The sequence below is a fragment of the Anomalospiza imberbis genome, chromosome 6 (genome assembly GCF_031753505.1).
Source record: "Anomalospiza imberbis isolate Cuckoo-Finch-1a 21T00152 chromosome 6, ASM3175350v1, whole genome shotgun sequence".
In the NCBI taxonomy this organism is placed as follows: Eukaryota; Metazoa; Chordata; class Aves; order Passeriformes; family Viduidae; genus Anomalospiza; species Anomalospiza imberbis.
Genome location: NC_089686.1, coordinates 58,997,669 through 59,020,104, shown reverse-complemented (window position 1 = coordinate 59,020,104; position 22,436 = coordinate 58,997,669). Strand labels below are relative to the sequence as shown.

The 22,436-nt window shown below is 42.5% G+C and overlaps 2 protein-coding genes across 22 annotated transcripts in view; one reads left to right on the top strand and one right to left on the bottom strand.

The window, feature by feature from the left end:
- Positions 1-14,464, top strand: part of PPFIBP2 (PPFIA binding protein 2) — a 77,641-nt gene extending 63,177 nt beyond the window's left edge. For 11 of the 21 annotated variants that reach the window (XM_068194710.1, XM_068194708.1, XM_068194698.1 and 8 more), the window contains 13 exons: positions 956-997; positions 2,597-2,741; positions 4,111-4,143; positions 4,693-4,831; positions 5,468-5,596; positions 6,065-6,215; positions 6,378-6,489; positions 6,956-7,044; positions 7,748-7,870; positions 8,472-8,597; positions 9,428-9,616; positions 10,007-10,177; positions 11,696-12,062. In XM_068194710.1, coding sequence (XP_068050811.1) covers positions 956-997; positions 2,597-2,741; positions 4,111-4,143; positions 4,693-4,831; positions 5,468-5,596; positions 6,065-6,215; positions 6,378-6,489; positions 6,956-7,044; positions 7,748-7,870; positions 8,472-8,597; positions 9,428-9,616; positions 10,007-10,177; positions 11,696-11,854 — 1,608 coding nt within the window. In that variant the 3' untranslated portion in view covers positions 11,855-12,062. The other 10 variants (XM_068194717.1, XM_068194697.1, XM_068194718.1 and 7 more) reach the window with 8 other exon arrangements.
- Positions 14,229-20,876, bottom strand: CYB5R2 (cytochrome b5 reductase 2). The gene is made up of 9 exons (XM_068194720.1): positions 20,758-20,876; positions 20,506-20,652; positions 19,811-19,883; positions 18,689-18,795; positions 17,589-17,718; positions 16,793-16,876; positions 16,222-16,307; positions 15,579-15,678; positions 14,229-14,671 (listed from the first exon to the last, which is right to left on the bottom strand). Exons 1-9 carry the CDS (start codon positions 20,770-20,772, stop codon positions 14,499-14,501), a joined length of 915 nt encoding a protein of 304 aa, XP_068050821.1. The 5' UTR covers positions 20,773-20,876; the 3' UTR covers positions 14,229-14,498.
- Between the last annotated feature and the right edge of the window lie 1,560 nt (positions 20,877-22,436).

Below are 22,436 nucleotides of genomic sequence, written 5' to 3'. Positions count from 1 at the left end.
TTTGTCATTATGTACACTGACATTTTTCTACACTTTTGTAATTCTGTCTTGTGAGACTGTTGTTGTTTTTTTGTACTCAAATTAGGTTTAATACCAGGTGATCGAGACCCAGTAATGCCATTGAAATCAGATACCAGTCATATGATTGCTCCAGTTCTTAAATTTTTAAAATTTTTTCTTAAACATTTTAATATTTTTCTTGAATTGCTGGAGATGATAGTGACCATGTAGAATGAAATTTGTGAAATTTTTGCTGCATTCATTTGATTGTAGTCGCACACATGACAAATCTGGACTAACATTTCATTCCATGAAGAATTGATAAAGGTTTTCTTATCATAACTTTTAGTTATTTTCTTTCTTAAACCAAAAATTGAAATTTGTTTCTGTGATATGCTGTGATAAGGCTGGACCTACGCATTTATGCTGGAGTTATTCTGCCTTGCTCAAAGCTCAAATTCCCACTGCTTCCAGCAATAATAATAACAAAATAATAAACCACATCGGTGTCCCTGACCTAACTGTGGTGGAATTTTTATCACTTGGTTTCTATCAGAGCTCTTCATGGTTTCAGCTGGATCCATACAGGATTGTGTGTATTATTTTATGTCGGTTTTTTTCATATTGGTCTGTTAAACAGCTGTTGTGTTCCCAGCTCAAAGCAACTCTAAAGGGACCACCCAGAAACCTGAAAATAGCAAAATTCCTTTGATCACAACAGAACTTAAACAGGAATTTTGTAGAGTGGGGAATGAACAAACACAGTTAAAATTAAATATTGGATTGAGATGAAATTAAGAGGGAACAGTCCTTGTAATATATTGTCCATATGTTAAGCACCATCTCTATAGCAATAAGACTACATTTGATGTTCCACGTATGTATGTTAATACTAACATTTGTCTGTTGCTTTTTTCCACAAAACTTTGAAATTGCCCTCCCTGAAACTCCATAGTATGTAGATGGAAAACCAGCACAGCCTGTTGTAGAACAAGAGGTATATTAACTGCAACCTTCCCTAACAATTCTTTGGTGTGGTGTGGTGTGCTGTGATGGTATGGCTGGTTTGCATTTTATATTCATTTTCTCTTCAAAATGTTCGCATAGTTCCAGTGCTGACAAACAACACAGTGGGTAAAGATTTGAGAGGGAAATCTTTTGGTTTCTTACTTTTTATCTAGAAGTTTGTTACACGAAGCTGAGGTCAGTCAGTCTCAGAATACACACTGCTGATGTGAGACACAATTTCTCTACTCTTACAATAGTTTTGGTACAAGTCGGGATGTATTCCTGCAGTTGCCAAAAAGGAGCAGGAATTGAGGAACTGAGCAATCTGGCCTGCAGTTGTAGTATCCAAAGAATCCTCTAGGCCTTGGAATAAGAACAGATAAAGCAGTGATTATCTCATAGAATTTTTAATGTATCATCCTGTCACAGACAATGTTTTGAAAAAATTTTGTTGGAATGGGGTTACTGAATAGGAACACACTGTATGTTCCTCTGTACTAAATATGGTTTTCATATTTCCAGTGCAAAGTTTTCCTATGAAACCTCCATTCTGATACTGGAACATTTACCAGAGGGAATTTATTCCAAAACACATATTGGGTGTACACCATTCCCCCTACTAATGGCAGCTGGAGCTGCAGGCTCACTGCTTGTCTCAAAAAGCATCCTTGTCCTTCAGCTTTCAGCCAGAGTCTTGGCTTGTCCATCTCTTTATCTGGATTCTGTGTTGAAGAAATCCCAGCAAGCCATTTCCAAAACTGTAGGAAAAAGTACTTCTGTGAAACACGTGCTTTGCCTGGAAAAGTAACTTATGAGGCTCAAATCCATCAGATTTATGGGAACATTTCATCTACCCTTGTGAAAGGAGCAAGGTGCCCAAGTAGATATCACTTGAATGCAAGGCAAGTTAGGTTCTGTAATAGAACTGGCAATTACATCTAGCTGTAATTATTTAAAAAATTAAAAAAAAAGAAACCCTTCACATTTAAAATTCTGACTATGCAAAGAGATTTTTGTCCTTTCTGTATCCTAACTTTGGTTTTGATTATTTTACTGTTATTAATGGTGGTAGGAAATATGTTTGTGGAAATTTGAGGCATACCAATACTTTTGGGTTGAATTCCTGAGATACAGTTGTGAGGCAGAAACAGAGAAAGTCTGGTGGAAAAAATTTATATGAGAAGTAACTAAACACATATCTGGTGTTTAGTTGACCTTGGAAAGTATCAAAGTTGACCTTGGAAAGATCAAACAATTAAATAGTGACAGGGTCCTGGAGGAAAGAGAGACAGCTAGAAAAATTCTTATGGCAAAGCCAGGTAATATTTAACAGATACTTTAAATTCATGCAGAGTGGATGAAGTGGGAGCAGCAGATGAGGGAAGGCAAGGCTGTGTCTTAGCTAGGAAACTGTCAGCTGATGGATGGGTTTAAACTGAGTTATCTGTAAGCAGGAACTTGCAGGGAGTGAAATCATTTTGGACCATACATTTTTCTCAGCTTTAAGAACATTGTGTACCAGGTTGCAGATGCTGCGAGCAATTTGATTTTGTATTTATTTTCTCTTTCCCTCTTTTAAAAACAACAGAGTAAACCAGTGGGGAAAGGCAGCAAGTACCAAACGCTGCCAGGAAAGCTGCCCCGAGCCCTGCAGAACGGAGAGCAGGGAATGTACAGCTCCCCAGAGGGGTGTGGCACGAGTGACCACGACGAAAACGGCATCCCTGGCCTGAGTATGTACCTGTGCCTCTCTCCCCCCAGAGTGTTTGAGGGGCTGGGACATAGCGTGGGATAGAATCTGCTGTGCCAGAACAACGCACTGTGATGTTCGCATGGTTCACTTAGGGAATGTCCTACTATGACTTTTTTTTTTCTTTTTTTAACAAATACCAGAAATATTCCCATAGCTTGTGGCAGAATGAAGGATGAGTTTAGTTTTGAGGTTTTTTTTGTTTGTTTGTTTGTTTTTTTGTTTGGTTGGTTTTTTTGGTTTTTTTCTGTTGCACCTGCCAATACCATTTGAAACTTCACAGTACAACCACCAAAATCATGAACGTTTTGGGTAAAAATCCCTCTATCAGCTCTGTTGGTTGCTTAGCTGTGGGGGACCCACTAGTGAAAATTTAATATACTGCATGGAGAAAAACATCCACGAATTTTGGAACTACAAATATATTTCCATTCCACAACCACAGCCCTGTGGAATCCTGCATTAATTTCTTTTCAGTGGCACCTTAAGCACAGATTTGTTGACAAAAAGGTGTTAAGAGTGAGACACAGGACCAGGTTTTTTTTTTTGGGACTGAAGGGCTTGGGAGCTCAGGCACAAGAGTAACCCTTGTGATTCTGAAGTCTTCCTGCACTTTAAAAGTTACTGTGAGGGGTTTTTTTTTGTTTGTTTGTTTGGCTGCAGTTCTTTTTCTTTGGTGGGGGTTGGTTAATTTTAAGGCCTCGTGGTCCCTAAAGCTGCTAGCACACTGCAATTTCAAGGTTGCAATAGGTTGTGGTTGTTTAGGGGGTTTGAAAGAGCTTTTCTGTGATGGCAACTTTGTAGGCAATGCATGAGCCGTGCTGTAGTGTCTTCAACTGCAGGATTATCCAAGGGTGGGTGAGCTTGAAAAGGAAAATGGTTTTTTTTCCTAGAAACAAGCAATGGCTTCTTAAATACCCTGAGTAAAGAGAATTTTTTTCTGCAGGTTGGTTTGTTTCTTGCACATGCAGTGAATTCATTCCAGCTCCAATTCTGTGTTTCAGAACAATCTGATGTAATCTTAGCCACTGCTTCATTTCAGATACTCTGCAGGCTTCATAGAGCTCTGTAGTCTTTGCTTAAAGAGCTGAAACTTTCCAAGAATAGTTAGGAAAGCCCAAACAGATCCATTTTCATCCCTACCTGTTTAAGATGATCTGTACAGAGTTCTTGGGGCTGGTGCACACCAACGCATATTCACTTCCACATCAAGCATAACTGCTTCTTTTTCTTTTTGTTTCTGCTTTTAATGCTTAGCTTAACTACTTTGCCCTTCTGTAACTTTATTTTGCTGGTGTTTTGTATCTTCTTTGCTTCTCCATCTGGCTTTCTGCTTCTTGGGATGACTGAAGATCGCGGCAGGAGTGTCAGTGCACCTGTGCTAGGTACTGTATCCAAACGAGATGCGACTTTAACACTCAGTTTGCTGCTTACTTTGTTTCTTTCCTTTCCCCCTCCCTTTCCCTATGAAATACTAATCCCAGCTGGGCCCTCTAGACAGAGCTCCTTACGTGCAGTACTGAAATGAAGTAATAGCTCCTGCTGTGTGGCATTCACATGGGGTTTCTTTTTATGACACTTATTCCTGCTTTCGTTCTCACTCAATTTAGAAAAATTCCCACTGCTTTTGATGGAGGAATTGAGGTATTAAGAGCAGGCAAGAAGACCTTAAACTAATTCAAATAGTGTAGTTAAATAGAAAAGACTGAAATGACAGAATTATTTTACCCAATGTTTTATTATTTTCTTTTTTTTTATCAAATGTCCAGCTGTTTTTTCACCTTCTGAGCATGTTTGGTTTTTTAAAATGAAAGAATGATTTTATAGGTATCTCTACTTTCATATCATGTTCTGCATTTAAGCATCAGCCTCCCAGACAACAACTTAATCAATAATGAGTATAAGATGTGACTATAATACTGTTTTTAACCCAGGAGAAACAGAGAACGTGGATGGCACAGTGGTCTCAGATGACCTTTCACCTCTCTCTTCGGGAACGGATTCAGGTCCACAATCTCCGTGGTCTCCAGAAAACAGAAAAAGTCCAAAAGGGATCAAGAAAATCTGGGGAAAGTAAGGTCTTTTTTTTTTTTTTTATTCACTGTCAAAGCATTTCAGCTGAGAATGAATTCCCAGCAAAATCTACAATTATCTATAGCAAGAATAACCTAAAATTTGGGGAGCAAAAGCAGCTTTGGGATGGCACAGGTGTGTTCTTATGTACACAGGGAGGTGGAAAAAATATTGGGAGTGTTCACAGCTGGCTGAAAGAAATAAGGCACTGCTGCCATCTTAATGCTATTAATTTAGCATGCCAGCAGTTTTATTAGCCATGAAAAATTAAATTGTAGCAATTTGCTCATTACAAAAGACACACAGGTAAAAAAAATAAGGGAACACAGAAGGAACAGAAAGCGGGGCACAATTGCACTGTGTCCACTTGATCTGCTTCAGCAACAGCTGCCATTTCCAAGTCTGGATTATTAATTGGATCTAAGTGTCACAGCTGCTCTGTGCAGCTCCTTTATTTTCCTCCAGAGTTAGGTCCAGACGGAGTTTCCTAGAACTCCTTCAGCTGCCTCGGGAATTTGGCATTTGCGGTTTCCAGGGAGATCCGCAGAGCTGTTAGTTGTCACTGTAGTTTCCACGCAGAACAAACATCCTCTGTCAGCAGCTAACAGTCCTGTCGTGGCACTCTTGTCTTGCAAGAATCCGAAGAACTCAGTCAGGTAACTTCCCTGCAGACGACCTGGGCCTGGCAGAGTTTCGGAGGGGAGGTCTCCGGGCTACAGCTGGACCTCGCTTATCCCGATCCAAGGACACCAAAGGCCAGAAGAGGTAACGGCTCCTCCTCCCCCTGGCACAGCCTGGTGCTGTTAAATGTTCCCAACAGCCAAACCCTCCTCTTGGGGAGTTTGCCCGAGCGCTGTGGAATTCCACAACAGCTGGAAAGAATTTCCCTGGTAGCAAAACCATCCTGAGACTCTCCCCTGCCTGCAGTCCTCCAGCTGCAGTGTCAAAAATTTCACCTTTTTAAAGAACAAGGAGAATAATTATCTCCTCATCTTCATAATGATGAGGATTCAGCAATTCCCTTTTCCCTCTTTTCAAACAGAAGATGGGAAATTCTTATCTGCCCTGCAACTGTTCTCAGGTTGTGGCTGGGCTGCCACATTCCCAGGACACCCCAGAACACAGCACCCCAACAGAACTGCTGCGCTGCTGCCTCTGGCGCACTGTGAGCTTTCCAATGTGGACATTCCTTCTTTCCTTTGAGATTTTCCCAATGTTTCTTGTGCTTTTCAGCGACCACAATGCCCCGTTTGCTCAGTGGAGCACTGAAAGAGTTTGCAACTGGCTTGAGGACTTTGGCCTGGGCCAGTACGTGATTTTTGCCCGGCAGTGGGTGACGTCGGGCCACACGCTGTTAACCGCCACACCTCAGGACATGGAAAAGGTAATCACTGCTACACTCTACCGCCTGGTTCTGTCCCACCAGGCCCCCCCAAACCATTGGCTCTACCTTTCTGAAATCCACAGTATCGATTTTCATAGTTACCTCACGTGAGGAAAGGAACCAGAGGCAGGGCAAAGTCTTTGTTAATGTTTTTTGTTGCAGGAAATGGGAATAAAGCATCCACTGCACAGGAAGAAATTGGTTTTGGCCATTAAAGCTATAAATGCAAAACAAGACGAGAAGTCTGCACAACTTGATCATATCTGGGTGACACGTAAGTGTTTGGACTCTCACAGAATTGTTTGGGAGGGAATTTCTCCCACCTCTAGGAAAGGGCAGCCTGACTCATGTTTAAGCAGTTACCAAACATCCTTTAAAAAGCACTAAGTTTCCCTGTAGAAGAATTGAGGATTTTTGTGCTGTTCTTGACACCCAGACCTAAAGCTTGTGGTATGCTGTGGAGAGCTCTGTCAGACAGCAGGAGATCAGATGGGTGGGCTCAGTCTAGGAAAAGCTCCACTGTGCTGCAGAAGATGTTGTGTGTCAAATATCACAGGGCTGCTGTGGACAAAGCGGGTCGGTGGGAATTGCTTTCAGGCTGCTGGCACGAGGCTGCCCTCAGGAAAGGGGAACAGGTAGAATGAGCCACCTGAATGCCTCAAAAGAAGCCAGGCAAGAGGGGAGAAGGGCTTCATTCTTACCGATCTGGATTTGGTTCCCCATTGCTCTCATATCTGCAGGGTGGCTTGATGACATTGGCTTGCCCCAGTATAAAGACCAGTTTCATGAATCCAGAGTAGATGGGAGGATGTTGCAGTACTTAACTGTGGTAAGTACAGTCCTTTTTTCTCAGTTTTACCAATGTTAACTTCCGAATAAGCAAAAACTTTTAAGATTTTCCTTTGAATGTGACCAGTTAAAGAATTTTTGCAAGATGGAAATAGTGCCAGTACCACTTCTTTGTGCTGCCTAGTGCATGGAATTTGTATAAAATAAGTCATATGTTAGGGCTAACTTCTGCAAAGTCCTTCTTTCAATATGATGTAGCACACCACGATTAAAAGTAAAATGACCTGTTTTACGTGTAACCTCTGGAGCTCGTTGTTCTCCACACCAAGTTAGCAACAAATTCAGCAAAGTAACGGCAGAAAATCCAGTGATTTGTACAGCTCTGACTACATCCACAGCACACCATGAACCACACACAGCCACTGTGTTTTCTTCCCATTCTCATGCCCAAGTCTGGATAACTAAGGCCTGGATTTGCCTTAAAGGCTACACTCCTGCCTTCATTTTTTAGCCAGGTCTTACTCTGGTGCAATGTTAAATAAAACCCAAACAAACCAACAACAGAACCCCCTCCAAACTTCCACCCTAACAAAACCCAAACCCTCTTTAAAGTATAAACTTTCATCTTTCCTAAACCACACTTACTGTAGTGTTATATAAAACTACACAGCAAATTTAAACTCTTTCTTCTTGGGGAGAATATCTGTTTTCGTTTGTGTTCTAAAAGTCTCTCTTCTTCACAGAATGATCTTCTCTTCCTGAAAGTCACCAGTCAGCTGCATCACCTGAGTATCAAATGTGCCATTCATGTGCTGCATGTCAATGGCTTCAATCCCCACTGTCTGCGCAGGAGGCCAGTTGAGGAGGTAAAAGAATGTTGAAATAAATTACTTTAAGCAAGTACGAATTACCTGGTCCCAGCCAAAGGGGATAGAAAGTCAGCAGTGTACAGTGATAGAACAGAATCATTGCTTCTAGGGACTTGCACCTAAAGCAGCAGCTATGTGACTTATTAGGTGAATCTCATGCATTTCTCTTCAGAAGTTATTTGCATAGTGGGAAAAAAAGCTAATTCATCTTCCAAGAGAATAATTTGGACTGACTTGGCTTTGCCTCACCTAATTTTTAAAATCTGTAAGGTTTTGGCCTTACCTGATCAGCACAGTTTTTTCTTAGCATTAAACACTGTCAATAACCCTGTTGTCAAACGTTCCCTTTTTATCCCTGTGATCTGTAATCTCTGCCGTTGTACTTCTTGATGCAACACGCGGGGTTTCATCAGTACTAGACCAGGTCTGCCATCTCATCAGAGGCTGCTTGAAAGGGGCTTGGAGAGAAGCAATCCCTCAGTCAGGGAAGCACAAGTGGAGGAAGAGGAGGGAGGCTGTTTTTGTCTGAACTGAGACCCGAGCTGTGCACACTCAGTGCAGGCTGTGGTGTCATCACCTTTTGTGGTCCCTCCAACAGAACAACGTCTCTCCTTCCGACGTGGTGCAGTGGTCCAACCACAGGGTGATGGAATGGCTCAGATCAGTGGATCTGGCAGAATATGCACCCAACCTTCGAGGCAGCGGAGTGCACGGGGGCCTGATCGTAAGAATTTACCATTTCACTATTAAAAACTGACAGGCTGTAATAGAAACCATCTTTTATCTGATGTTCAGCAAGCAGAAAGAAACAAGCACATCTGCAATGTGACAGCGTGATCAGGCCTTCCAAGGAGCCTCTTTGATCCATGCATCTTCATTTTACAAAGGAAAACTAAAATAGGAAAGGAACAGCTAAACACTTCCTATAATCACTTTCTATGAAACACTTTCTGTAAGCTGAGCTGTGCACAAGTGTATGACAGCAGCACAGAAAAGGAAACCTGAACTGTGCTGTGTGAAAGTTGCTTTTTGATAAGGCATCACTGAGTGTTTATTTACCAGACCTCTGAGCCACACTAAATAACCACCTGAAGTCACAGCAGTCAGGAATGACTTTTTTTTTTTAATTCAAAAAATTCAGAACTATTTGCAGCTCAGTAATGTCAGGGTTCTGAAATACCATGATTCTAGTGCTGTAGAATTTTTGCAAAAATGCAGCGGTAGAAATCATACTAAGATTAAGTTTTTACTCTGAGTAGAGCAGAAAATTCTGAAAGGAAACTTATTTAAGCCAAACAAATCTATGGTTTGATGATAAATATAAACACATATTGATGGATTTGATGATAAATATAAACACGTATTTGTCTGATCACATTCAGCATTTTTTCTTGGCTCCTTTCAGGTATTTCCCATTCAAACCCCAGTATCATGAGTGAGCTATAAAAGGTCTAATGTGAACAGGTACTACGTGAGAAATCCTCTGCTAAGCACTGTAGCCGTTTACTATTGCAAATATTTATATAAAAAATAACCATCCTGCCCTTTTCCCAGATTCTGGAACCCCGCTTCAATGGTGACACGCTGGCCATGCTCCTGAATATCCCACCCCAAAAGACTCTCCTGCGCCGCCACCTCACCACCAATTTTAACGTGTTAATTGGGCCAGAGGCACAACAAGAAAAAAGAGAAACCATAGAGTCAGCAGCATACACACCTCTGACCACCACTGCCAAAGTTCGGGTAGGTACCAGTGTCAAAAATGAGATGTCCGTGTCAGACTCCTTTGAATTACAAAGAAAGTAAGGGACAAACGTGGGCAGGGAGAGGTGAATTCTAGGAGTGCTACATTCGCCTTAATTCTAGATACCAGACCTTTTACTATGTATCTGTTTTCAATCAGGTCCTGAAAACGAGCAAGCAATCTGTTCTGTCTTTTCTTAGAAGGAACATCATGTAAATGCATTTAACATCCACTGTATCTCCAGTCTGAGAACAAATATAGTTAATTCAGAAACTACGTACTTGAATGAGCAGGGTATAGCAGTACTTGAAAAAGGGGAGGATTTTGAATGTTTACAGAACAACTTTACTTGTTCTACTCCAACTACTTGTGTTGACTCCTTATTTTAGCCAAAGAAACTTGGATTTTCGCATTTTGGAAACTTAAGGAAAAAGAAGTTTGACGAATCAACAGACTACATTTGTCCTATGGATACAAGCCCAGCTGCTACGAATGGTACTTCGAAAAACTACGGTGGCTACAAAGGACTTAGTCCTTTTACTGACAGGGAACTGGATCAGGTGGGACAGACAGACTGATGCCATGCTCATCTCATCCTCTCCATGCATTCCAAAGCTTGCAAATAACCAAATGTTCCCCTATAACAAACACTTTGCTACATCCGCATGAACTCACAGAGAAAAGTATTGGCTGTGGACACTGGAAAGAGTTCCAGACTAAGAATGTTGGGGTTTTTTTAATCAACATCATAATAAACTCATCCATCCTCAAGCCCTTTTTCAGGACTATGACACCTTTACACTCTGAAGATTGAGGTATTATGTCAGTCAAGGGTGTGGTTGCAGGAAACATAAGACTTTTGTACTTCTAGCTTTCGTAATTTTAGTATGGCACACTTTTTTTTTTTCATTATCTTTATGGGTGGTTTTTAATGTAATAAATTCATTTGGACAAACTTGTACAAAGCTATCGAGTTATATTAAAGTACAACTGGATTGTATTTTTTAACAGACAGTAATCAGAAAATCCAACTGAATTTTTCTTTCATGGTGTACAGTGGGGAGTAGTTCTGCTTATGAAGACAATGCATCAGCAATGAACAAATTATTAATAAACCAATAGTTAATTCACTTTTGTAATGTAGTAGTGAACTTGTGAATGAAACTGTCTAGACAGCACACAGAGAAATGATGATGACTAAAAACCATCAAATTTTATTTCAACTTTGCTGTTGTGTAAAGGGATGTAAACCCTGAAAAACGGAGCGCTCCTGGAGCCTTGTGTGAACTTCGGCAGCACACAAGAGCCACACAGAGGCAACTGGAGTAAACTGGCCTTTCTCCAGTGACATAAAAACTGTTTAAACCTGATAAGAGAATGGTCACAACATTGAAAAGACTAACCGTGAAGGTAATTTTTTCATTTGCATGGTTTTAGTGCACCTAACATCTCATTTGTGCTCACTGGCTAACTGTGGTCTTTTTCAATGTATTGCTCCTCAACAGGGAGGATACCAAACCCTGACTGTGGATGTCCACTTGCTCAGCTCAGAGTTGTGAGGGAATGCATTAACTTAGAGCCAACTGTGCAGATGTTCAGACATGACAGAAAGACTGGATTTTTCTCTAGGGGCATGGTCTGTCTATTAAGCATGACTTCTGAGCATGTGGCCCACACAGGAAATCACAATGCCCTAGAACTGGTGACATTTCTATGAAAGAAGAGGTAGGACTGTATCAAGGACTTCTTGCCTGTAAAAGCCTGCCAGAAATAAGTAGTGTCAGACCATTTACAAAATTTTACTTTTCAATGATAGTATCAGTTAAGCTTTTTTCCTTTTTTTCCTGTGAATTATAGGCCAAGTTTCATGGCATCAATCTCTTTTAATCAGGATCCACTCTTCCTGTCATTAAATGCATTTTCACATACCTTGTAGCACGGAGGCATTTGTGTTAAGGAGCTTTTCAACCTACCCCAACTTCATTTGTCCAGGCACAGATCCCTCCCAAAGCTGCATGTAGAGTGAATAGAACTGCACATGCTGTCTGATTTGAACTAGTTGCTGACTGCTTTTACAGATGGAACACTCAGAAGGCACAGTAATGCAAATAGGGGCTCTTTCCCAAGGCATAACCCACCTCACGGTACGTACTCGTTCCTCTCTCGTTCCAAAGTCACCCATGTGCTCTGCTAAATCTCACTGCAAGTTGGTCATTGCTGGTGGAAATGAAGAGTAAGTGGGTCTCTGTTCTTGTTAAGTATCTCTTTACAGCCTGGTGGGATATTCAGTCAAAAAAAAACCCCTATTTTTAAATTGCTCTAGAAGTTAAGCTTCATTTAGGCCTCTTTAAGTTTTCATGAATTCTGCTGTCTCTTTGACAAAATGACAGATATTCATCCCCTTAAATGAAAACAATTCTTCAAAGGCTTTGCAGGTAACCATCACAGCAGCTAGGAAAGAGGTAGACTTTTGCAAATTTACATGAGCTAAAATTATGTGCAGAACTAAACACCTCACTTCTGCTTCTTCATTCCACAGAAGCCAATATATTAAAAAATAAAAATAAGTGACTGGAAGACATAATGAAGAATTATAAAATATAGTTGAGTTGCATGCCAGACACAAAATCTCTAAAAGTTTCCCCAAGCAAAAAACTTTAAATAAAGCTGTACTGAAGAAATTCCCTTTGTGTGTGGCTCTCGCCCCCTGTGTTGTGAGCCTGATCTCACTGTAGCTGGGTCTCTGGGAGCACAGGCCTCTCACCAAACACCCTCAGTCCTTCCCATCTTGTTCTTTCAGACGCTGCTGAGCCAGGATGAAATGCTGAATGACAGCAGGTTTTTAACACCAACCTTTGAAGACTGGAGATGATGCTTCAGCACGACCAAGATCACTACTCGTACCTCACGCCTGCAGGAGTGGCCAGGAGCAGCTGGATGCTGTGCAGCAGGAAAGCTTTACCTCTTCTCTGCCACTGCCACCTCCCACGTAGCACTTCCTACTGTCAGTGTAGCCACACCTTACAGGTAACTCTCCTCTGTGCTGTTTTCCCACATCATGGAATAGGAAAGAGGTGTTGGGAGAGGAGTGGGACTCATATCCAGAGTCTGGGAAGCAAAGACTGGCAATGCTTTGTCCTTTTATCCAGTTGACTTTTACATGCTATGTTGTTGTACTGTAACGTGAAAGACCTTTTTTAATTTTTTATTTTTATAATTGACTCGTAGTGCAGGAATCATTAATACATAATTGTACCACAGGGGCTAATAAGAGCCACCTGGAATTCAGCTGGAGGCTGGTGAGAGCAGCAGTAATGGCTCACTCACCACTCCTGTGGTCTTGCCAGACTGGTCCCCAGAAAGGATTTCAATCTCTCCTCCCTTTCACTGGCATCTGTCCTGCCCTCATTTTATCCAAGTCAGTGCGCTGTAGGATGGGAAGAATGGAACATAGTACTGTCCATCAAGCCCTTGCTTTTATTAGGATGACAAGCTGCCATGTTCACAAATCTTTATCTAAGGCAAAAACAACTGCAGCAGTGAATGTAACTCTGAGACTACCAGGAAAGTACCAGAAAAAACCACAGATTTATTTCTTTAAAACACCTGACAAAATCTGTTGCTGCTGTACTGGGCTAGACAGGACTGCATCAGAGGGAAATAGGCCTCTCACTTTTTGAGGGGCTGAAGGTGAAGTTGTCACCTTTACAGCACTTGTGGCATTTCTTTACTTGTACATCTCCTGTATAAACGAGCTATTAAAAAAGCTCTCTTAGTAAACAGATAAATGCCAGGGAAAAAAAAGCTCCTTAATTGTAAGGAAAAGTACTTTGTACAGGGCTGGTGTGCATTACTCTCTCCTTGCTGGCTGCAGGTGTTGCTTTAGATTCCAACATAGCCTGAGGGCAGGTCACTGCCAGCCACAACCCTCCCAAAGAAAGAGGGAAGCTCCAGGGCTGGCCACAGGATGCAGCCAAGGGCTCTTTGAGAACTACCTGGGGTGCTTTTTACAGATGATCCACCCTGGTCCTCACTTCACCAGTCTCTCATGACAGACCTTGCACTGTATGGTCAGGTGTAAGAAGATAAACACATTATTTGATTGTCCACAGTGGTAAAATCAAGGCAAATTCTTTTCAATCACTGCAAACTGAAAAAAAAAAAAGGCAAATTCAGAAGAATGAGAAATAAGTCTACACATCAGCAAAGTACTAATGTTTAATAAAAGGTATTAAATGTACCAGTCTGGCAATGCAGTCAGTGCTAGTGACCAGCTCAGGTACCATGGGCATTTGAAATACTTGGTCAGGTCAATTAGCCAACAGACTTATTACAGCACTGCAAATGGGAGTGGCTGCTCCAGCTGCCCTGGGATATTCCAAACACAATATTTCCTGGTTTTTTTCAATGCTGTATTTACAACTCAGTGTGTTGTTGTGCTAACTTGGCTGTGAATAGTCAGTCCACAAAACAATTGATTCTTCTTTTAAATATACGTAGTAAGAAATCCTAGTTAGCATAACACTGGTATAAATGCTTGTTTCTTGACTGTTATGAATAAATCCTGAATGTTCTTTTGCTTTCTGTGGAATGATTTAACACAAATCCATGTGGATGACCTTTCATCTTTACATTTTTTTCCCTCAGAATTACTACTTTATACTAATTCCAAAGGTAAGACTAAGTAACTCCCACACAATTCAAGATGATTTCTCAACTTCTTAGTATTAAAACACACAAGGTTAATTATGAAATTATAAACCACAGAAATTACATCAAGGTGTTAAAACACACACACACAATTGCTTCACAGTTGCACATCAACTGTTCCTGTAGAAAATGATGCAGTACTTCCAAAAAAGGTATCAGGTGACATTGATGTTAGTAAGCAAATGTACTGCTCTTGGGATAGCCAAGCTTGTCCAGGTTGGGCTGACAGGCAAACTGAATCATTGGTGGTGGCCCACACATGAGAATGAGGGTCTCACTGCCAGGGGGAGGCAGGTGGGCTTTCAGCATGTCTGCAGTGACAAAGCCAGAGCTGTACTTCCAATCTGCAACAAAGAAATTCATTCCATTACTTTGAATCTCTGTACAGGCTGAAGCCTTTTTAAACCTCATTAAGTAGCTGAAGAATTGAGTTATGGCACCATCACTGCAAGCCAGGAAAGGGTTAAATTTCTCACTCGGCTCAAACCTAGTGATCCCCTTTCACAGGGACAACAAGCATGTAGGTAACAAGATTTGGATGATAAGATATGGAGGTCTTAAAACAATAAATTATAAAATTTAAAAGAAATGAGCAGGTAGGAATAAAAAGGAAGAGTGAATCAGCTTTTCCAGTGAAGAGGGATCACCCAGTGGCAGGGAGAGGTATTAAGAGCTGTATTTTTTTTTTTTTTGAGATGGAGTGGTGAGGTGACAAAGTTTGGTGATAACAAAAGCTCTGCCATGTAGTTTAATGATAAGAGAAAACAAATTAAAAGAGGAAAGAAATGCTAAACTGTTTCAAACAGTAGTATTATTGAATGCATCTGCCATTTGAAGTGAGCCAAGGAAAATGGTGCTTAATCCATACACATGGCAGCTCTGCTACACCATAATCTAATCTGGAGCTGCTGCACAAAATATTTACAGGTATTAAACAATTTAGTGCCAACAACATGCTAACATAACCTATTTGGGAGATAGCCCAAAACAGAGCTGAACTTTTGATGAAAACTCCCAAAAACTGGAATACATTAAAAGATACACTGGGTAACATATCTGACCCAAATGAGCTCCCACTTTTTAAGGCCCACCTGGCTTAGATCCCTTTCTAAAACAGGGTATGGGTAAGGCTTGTTTCTGAGGCGTTTGAAAGTGTAAGACAAGAACATTTGACTCTGATGTCCTCTTGAGCGAGAGTGAAGCTCTGACTGTTGTACAGGGATCAGCAAAGGCATTTCCATGTGTCCCTACCTTTTGGAGGTCTGTCCAGGGTGTACCACAGCACAAACTGCTCAGGATGCCTCTTGGCAATGTCTTCTAGCTCAGCTCTCAGCAATATATCATTTTCTGTCTGCAAAATGAGAGTGCTAGTTAGCTCCAAACCATCCTAGGAGCCCTCTGGTGGGAGCTCATCTGCCATTCACAACACATGCAGTGATAAGAATTATGTAAATCAAGAAAGTAATTTGTATTTTGCCCCTTCCATGATAGCTTTTGTCATTACAGGCTTCTGTAAAGAACAACAAACTATGAGACTTAGCAGCCACCTAAACACAGTCCTAAAGATGGCAATTAGAACAACTTTTTAATCCAGGCTAAAATCACAATGAGCTGCATTTGTCCCTGACCCTGGCAAATGTCCTTGGTGAAGGTTAACTGTACAAACAGATTAGTGGAAACAAATCCTGTTTCCTTGAAATCAGTGAAGGACTAAGATGAGCAGAGGGATCAGGATTTGGTATTTATTCCCTAATGTAGGAATTCAGTGAAACTATGAGGCGACACCTAAGTGTGAAAGAGAATGAAACATGGGCCATCAGTTTAAAAAGTTCAGAGGCCAGCAAAAACAAGTGGGCTGTTAAAGAAGAACAAACAGATGGGTCAGAACACTCACCTGATTAGCAAAAAGGAGGTAACATTTTGTGGAGTCCTTAGGATCATTTGTGATCTGACGGATCAGCTGCAACATAGGAGTTATTCCTGTTAAAAACCAAAATGGTTAAAGTGGGCATTTCTTTCCATGGCTACAGTTTCAGTATTAATGCTGCCTCCCTTCAGTCTTCAATGGGATCTCAGTCTGCACAGGGCTACACACCTCTGGATTTCTAATCCACAGAGACTGGGGTTTCTATTATGACAAACTTCCAAAACAAACCCAAAATTCTTGTATGCAGGGCTTTTCTCTTCAGGAGTCTCTGTCATGTAATTTTACCCTCAAGACATTCTCTTAAAATACTTTTTGTCACTGATGAAGTCAGTTCTGAGGTCACGAGGTAAATTAGTATTCAAACCCTCAGGTTGCTACTTCCCAGGACTGAGCTCAAACCACTGGAGTGCCTCAGTGTTGCCACCATGAAAAGAAATGCAGGTGAAAGCACTCTGCTACGAAGGTACAGTGATAGTCCTCACATATATCCATAAAACATTTCCACTCTCTAGACACCCCCATGATGGATTAGTTTTACCTGTTCCTCCAGCTATCATCCCAAGGTGCTTTGCAGACTTTTTCTCTGCTTCAGACTTCTTATTAGGCTTGATAAGAAAGGTACCTGGAAGAAATATTCCAAACCTATAGGTACATTAGCTTCCAAACAAACATGGACACAAATTCCATGGGAATAAATTACCACAGGTGATTAGTTCATGAAGACAAGTCCCTCCCTTCTGCTGAGATAGTCATCAGGAAATTGCTGATCACAAGAGGTCAGCATCCAGAGAAGTGCTGAGCATTCTTATGGGAGACTTAAGTGCACAACTCCTCTCTGTCAAGATCAGTGCAAAATCTTTCACTTGTATCCTACAAGAGAATTACTTCTCTGAGCTTATTTCCTCACAGTCAGCTCAGACCTGATTTTAATTATGAAATGGAGCTGGCTCTCAGTCAGCTGGTTTTTCAGTAACAGCACTGAGATTCTCAGAGGGCATTTTAAGCCACAGTCTCACTTGCTTAAGAAGGATCTGGAGCACCACCCTCCATATATAAAGCTGAGGTATTTTATTTCCACTGCAGACTTCTCAGTCATATAATGGAACAGCAAATTTTTCAGATTTATAGTCCCAGGAGTGAGACACTCATCAGTTATTCCATACACAAAGTACTCTTTCCCATCACATCAACTCTGACAGGCTCACGGTCAAGTCTAGAAAAGGTGTTTTTTTTCCTCTTTTCCACTTTAAAAAAAAGATTCGCTACAGCTGTCAAGTTTTATAAAAAAGTAACCAATACCTCCCTTTTGCTCTCCCACCTTTGTGTCACAGTACCTGTCCCCTTATAGACCAGGAGTCCATTTGGCCCTCTGAAATCAATGGTATCTCCAATCTTCATGCTGTCTAGATACTGGGACATCTTCCCACCTTCTGGAAACTTGGGGTTCACATTTTTGTGGTAGACCTGTAGGAACAATCATTTGCACATTATCAACCACTAACTTTCCTGCAGACAGTATCTGTAGAACACAATCCTGCAGGCCTGAGATTCAGCACCTGAGAAAGAAATCAAGGCAATTCTTTGCTCTCAGTTATCTCTTGAGCAGCCAAAATAATTAAAGTGTGCTATTGGGCACATGTCCCTCTGCTCCCTGCAAACAGCCAGGATAACAGGGATGGGTGGCAGGCAGATTATGCACTGCTGTCCTCATTTCACTATTGACTTATGTCACCCCATTTTTGTAGCTGTTCCTTCTGAATACAGCATTGCTGCATCTTTTCCTTCTGTACCTTTCCTACTCAGCAACACAACAGCTTTTTCATCTTTCAAAGCACCTAAGAAGCATTAAGCAGCTCATAACAATTCACCACCCTTGTAACATGAAGAGCAGAGCATAAAAAAAAAAAAACCTAGATTTTTGCCTAAGGACAAACTCTATCACAGAAAAGGATTAGGAAATCCAGAAGTCCTGGGATCAGATAATACTTCATCCCCTAGCTTAAAGGATTTCCCTTGTGTGACTTGTTTTCTGCTTAGAGATGTTTGCAGTAAACATTAGCAGCAGCACAGGCATCTAGAGGGAGAGCCATCAGTATCCATGCACTGCCAAATCAAAGATATTAGGGAAATTCCTCAAGTATTGCCAGAGAAGTGATTCTCTCCTCCCTCTACTCTTCCCCTGCCATCCCTCAGTGCCACACAGCAGATACAGAGGATACAACTTACTATTCAAGGGCAATGTGAAATGAGCTGTTTGCCGTGCAGCCACCCTATTCGAAAAAGATGAGATGCGACAAAAATGAAATTTAATGAAATTCTAATGAAAGATGATGAAGTTTGATGACTAAATCAAAACAAACTGTTTCACTAAAATGAAGTGCTTGTCCTCCTTCCAGTTAGCAACTTATCTCTATTAAAGAACAACAACATTTACCTTTATAATTAGATCAACGTAACCTTTTGTCTCGTCACTGGAAACAGGGGTATAGGCTCGAACCACCAGATTCCCATCAATTTTTGCAGAAAGGTAAACATGTTGGCCTGGGGAGAAAGAATTACAGTCTGATTATTTTTTTCACCCCTGGAGGACAAGAGAGAAAGGCAGGTATTGTAACCTGCTACACATGCAATGACAGAGAACATCTTTGCCATATACATGCTGCATGAAACATTCCATTTCTTCCCTTTTTTCAGCACAGAGCAGGCATCACCCAGGGAGTAATACAGTTTCAGGATCATTATTCCTAAATTCTTAAGAATGAAGCTGGATAAACACATGCGCTGCAGAGCTCATCTCAGTTGGTTTGCCATTTGTCTAGTTAATTCCATTACTCTTTCCCATACAAGCCAGAAGAGTTAGGAGAAAAACAGGCAGCATGCAAGGCCATGCTCACAGCATGGAATGGGATGACCCTGACACCTGCCACACAGCACAGGGAACTGCCAAGTGCAGAACAAACAGAGCCACATCTGCAGATCAGAGAGAGACTTTCCCCTGAACAGATTTTCACTGATTCAAGGTCCAAGGTTCAGTGCTATCAGTGTTCCAGGGCACAGGAAAGAAGGCCAATCCTAGGCTGAAATTTGTGCTACAGAACTCCAGATAAAGTTGCATGGGAATGTGTGTAATTCAAAGGTAAGTGCATGCACAGCAAAAGCTCTGAATATTTCAGCATCTACCCAGGCACCAGAGTTGTCCCCTTTCTCCTTTACAAGTGTGACTGTAGACTGAGGGGACCAGATGGAAGTAGAATGCAAGTAAGAAATATGAAAAAGCTTTGACAGATACCATTCTTGCTTATATCCTGACTGGTGATAAATTCCATCAGGCTCAGTTCAGTTTCACTGCTCCATTTCTAACCTACACCACACAGCTGGACAAAGCACTCAAAAAAGATGAAAAAAACACCCCTCTGGGAAACATGACATTTCTCTCTGAGACATCAGCATTCAGATGCAGCTTTCATCTCTTTGCTTTGCTGAGCCTTAAATTCACAGTCGGAAGTCCGAGAACTGTGAGAAACCAGAAATACAAGTTATTGTTTACAGTACTTACCTACAGGTAATCCTAATACATGATTCGTTGAGGGTAGCCCAAATCTGAATTTCTTAGTATCGTGACTGATTTCCTAAAAAACCAAAGTTAGAACAAGGTCAGCATCACCATTAGTTTGAATTTCAAACTCTACTCAACACAATATGCTTCAGCAAGCCTGCAAGCCAAATGCTGGGAAAGGACACAGAAACAGCTTTGAAAAATAAAGTTCAAATAACCAGGAGCTTCAGAAGCTCCTCTCTACTTCCACAAGGAGTGACTTTTGCCTGCCTGCACAATCCCTACAGCATCTTTACATAGATAAAATCAGGAAACCCTGTGCCCAAGGCCAGTGAGCACATTGCATGCTTGGAACCAAGGATCATGCTACACAGCCGTGCAGAAGCTCAGCCTGCCGAGCCTGCTCCTCGTGGTGCGCCCAGAACAGGAACCGAGGGAGGAACACAGCCAGCAGCACTTCAACATGCAAAGCGCCGGGAAACAACAGCTCGCAGCGTGCCACAAACGCTCGTACACAGCCTGCTCTTCCATGGGAGCATCACAGGGGGCTGCGGGGACCACAGCCACCCTTGGACGGCTCCGTGCCCTGCTCTGGGGAATCGGTCCCTGGGGTAGCCCACGGCCAAGAGCCTCCCAGGCCAGCGGACCTACTGCCCTGGGACCCGCGATGCCCCATGTCCCCAGAGCCCAGGCACCTCCTTGTTCAGCAGCCGCAGCGGGTACTTGGCCAGCGGGTCCTGCAGGGTGACGGGGCCGCTCGGCCTCCGCGCCGTCCCTCGGAGCAGCAGCAGCAGCAGCGCGGACGCCGCCACCACGGCCACGGCGATGGCCACAGGCGCTCCCTGTGAGAAGAAGAAGGGCAGGCGGTGAGGGCACGGCGGCGGTGAGGGCACGGCGGCGGTGAGGGCACGGCCCGCCCCAGCTCCAGCCCCAGCCCGGTCCCTCACCGCAAACGCCTCCATGGCAGCCTCTGGCCCGCAGCTCCCGCCGCGCCGGGCCCCCTCCGCCCCGGCCGCGCAGATCCCGCCTCCCGGCTCCTTCCCGGGTTCCTCCTCCCGGCTTCTTCCCGGGTTCCTCCTCCCGGCTCCTCCTCGGGTTCCTCCTCCCGGTCCTCCTCGGGTCCCGCCTCCCGGTCCCGCCTGGGGCAGGGCGAGGCTGGGCCCCGGCACAACGGGGAGCCCCGCTCCGCCCTCAGGCCGGGTGGGTCGGGCTGCCCCGGCAGCTGAATTCTTGTTTTCACAGAATTGATGAGGTTGGGAAATGCCTCTGAGATCACCGAGGCCAAACTATGACCGGGACACCACCGTGTCAGCCAGCCCGTGGCACTAGTGCCATGTCCAGCCTTTCCTTAAACACCTCCAGGGACAGTGACCCCACCGCCTCTCTGGGCAGCCCCTTCCAATGCTTAACAAGTCTTTCTGCGAAGAAAAAGAAAAGGAGGACAACAAAGTCGAGCTAGCCAGGTCAGATGAAGAAACGGCAGTATTTCTGTGCAGCCAAGGCATGGCAATAAATGGATTCCTAAATGAGAAATAAACCTGCCCTCGTGCCGCTTCTCGAAAAAGTGCAGGGGAAACAAAGCGAGGGTAAAAGAAAACAGGGAAGATCCACTGAGAATGGGGTTGTCATGTCCTTTTGGGCAGACCCACAGTGGGAGGAGGGTCAGGAAAGGCATGGAATGTGTTACCTCCACAGGCAGAGGAGCACGGAGAGCAGGACACCATTCCAGAGCAGCCAAGGTCACAGAGCCTCACTTAAACATTAAACAGAATCCTGTTACGTGGACACCGTTGAAAGCAAGTTATTATTATTATTTTTTAGGGTTTTTTTTAATCAAGATTTCACTTGCATCAGAAAACAGTTCACATTGTTGCTAAAAGTTAGTGGTACCTTACAAGAGACAAAAGCAAAAACTAGGCTCCTTGTCAAGTCATATTAGGAGAAACACAAAAGGCCAACATCAAGCAGCCAAGCAAAAAGTTAGTGCCATAACAATCAAATCAAAAGCAGACACTGTAAGACAGAATTCAAGACAGGAGTTTTCATAAGAGATACCAGTTTATCAGTATATAACCACTGCATTCAACATCATCACAGCTGATACCACCTGTAGTTCTCCCCACACAATTTTTGCTTTTCTGAACACATTCACTTGAAATCCTTGTTTTAAATGAATAAACAGATAAAAGTCACTGTGCTCCTATTAAGCAAAACAGAATTGCAGCCAAGAAATAATACACATCTGCTCCCAGCATAAACAGATACACTCAGCTAATGGCAACTTCCACCATAACTAAACACTATCAGACTTCTATGGTAAAAATTTACAAAGGATATTTTCCCTCCATTTCTCTCTGAAGATGTCTACAGAGAGCCTGGCAAAAATAGAAGACACATCCTCTATCAATAATGTAACACAGCTGTTAATCTGAATCACTGAATCTCAATTTGCCCATAATCCTTCCACTGTTCAGTATTTTCACAGCTTCACAAAAAACTCTCGCTCAGTATTTTGTGGGCTTTTGCCTCAAACTTTACAGTGAAGAGAAGTGGTGAAATATGTTTACCTTATTCATTGGAGAATAAAGTCAGTGAGATTATTGTTTCCCCAGCTACAGAATAAAAT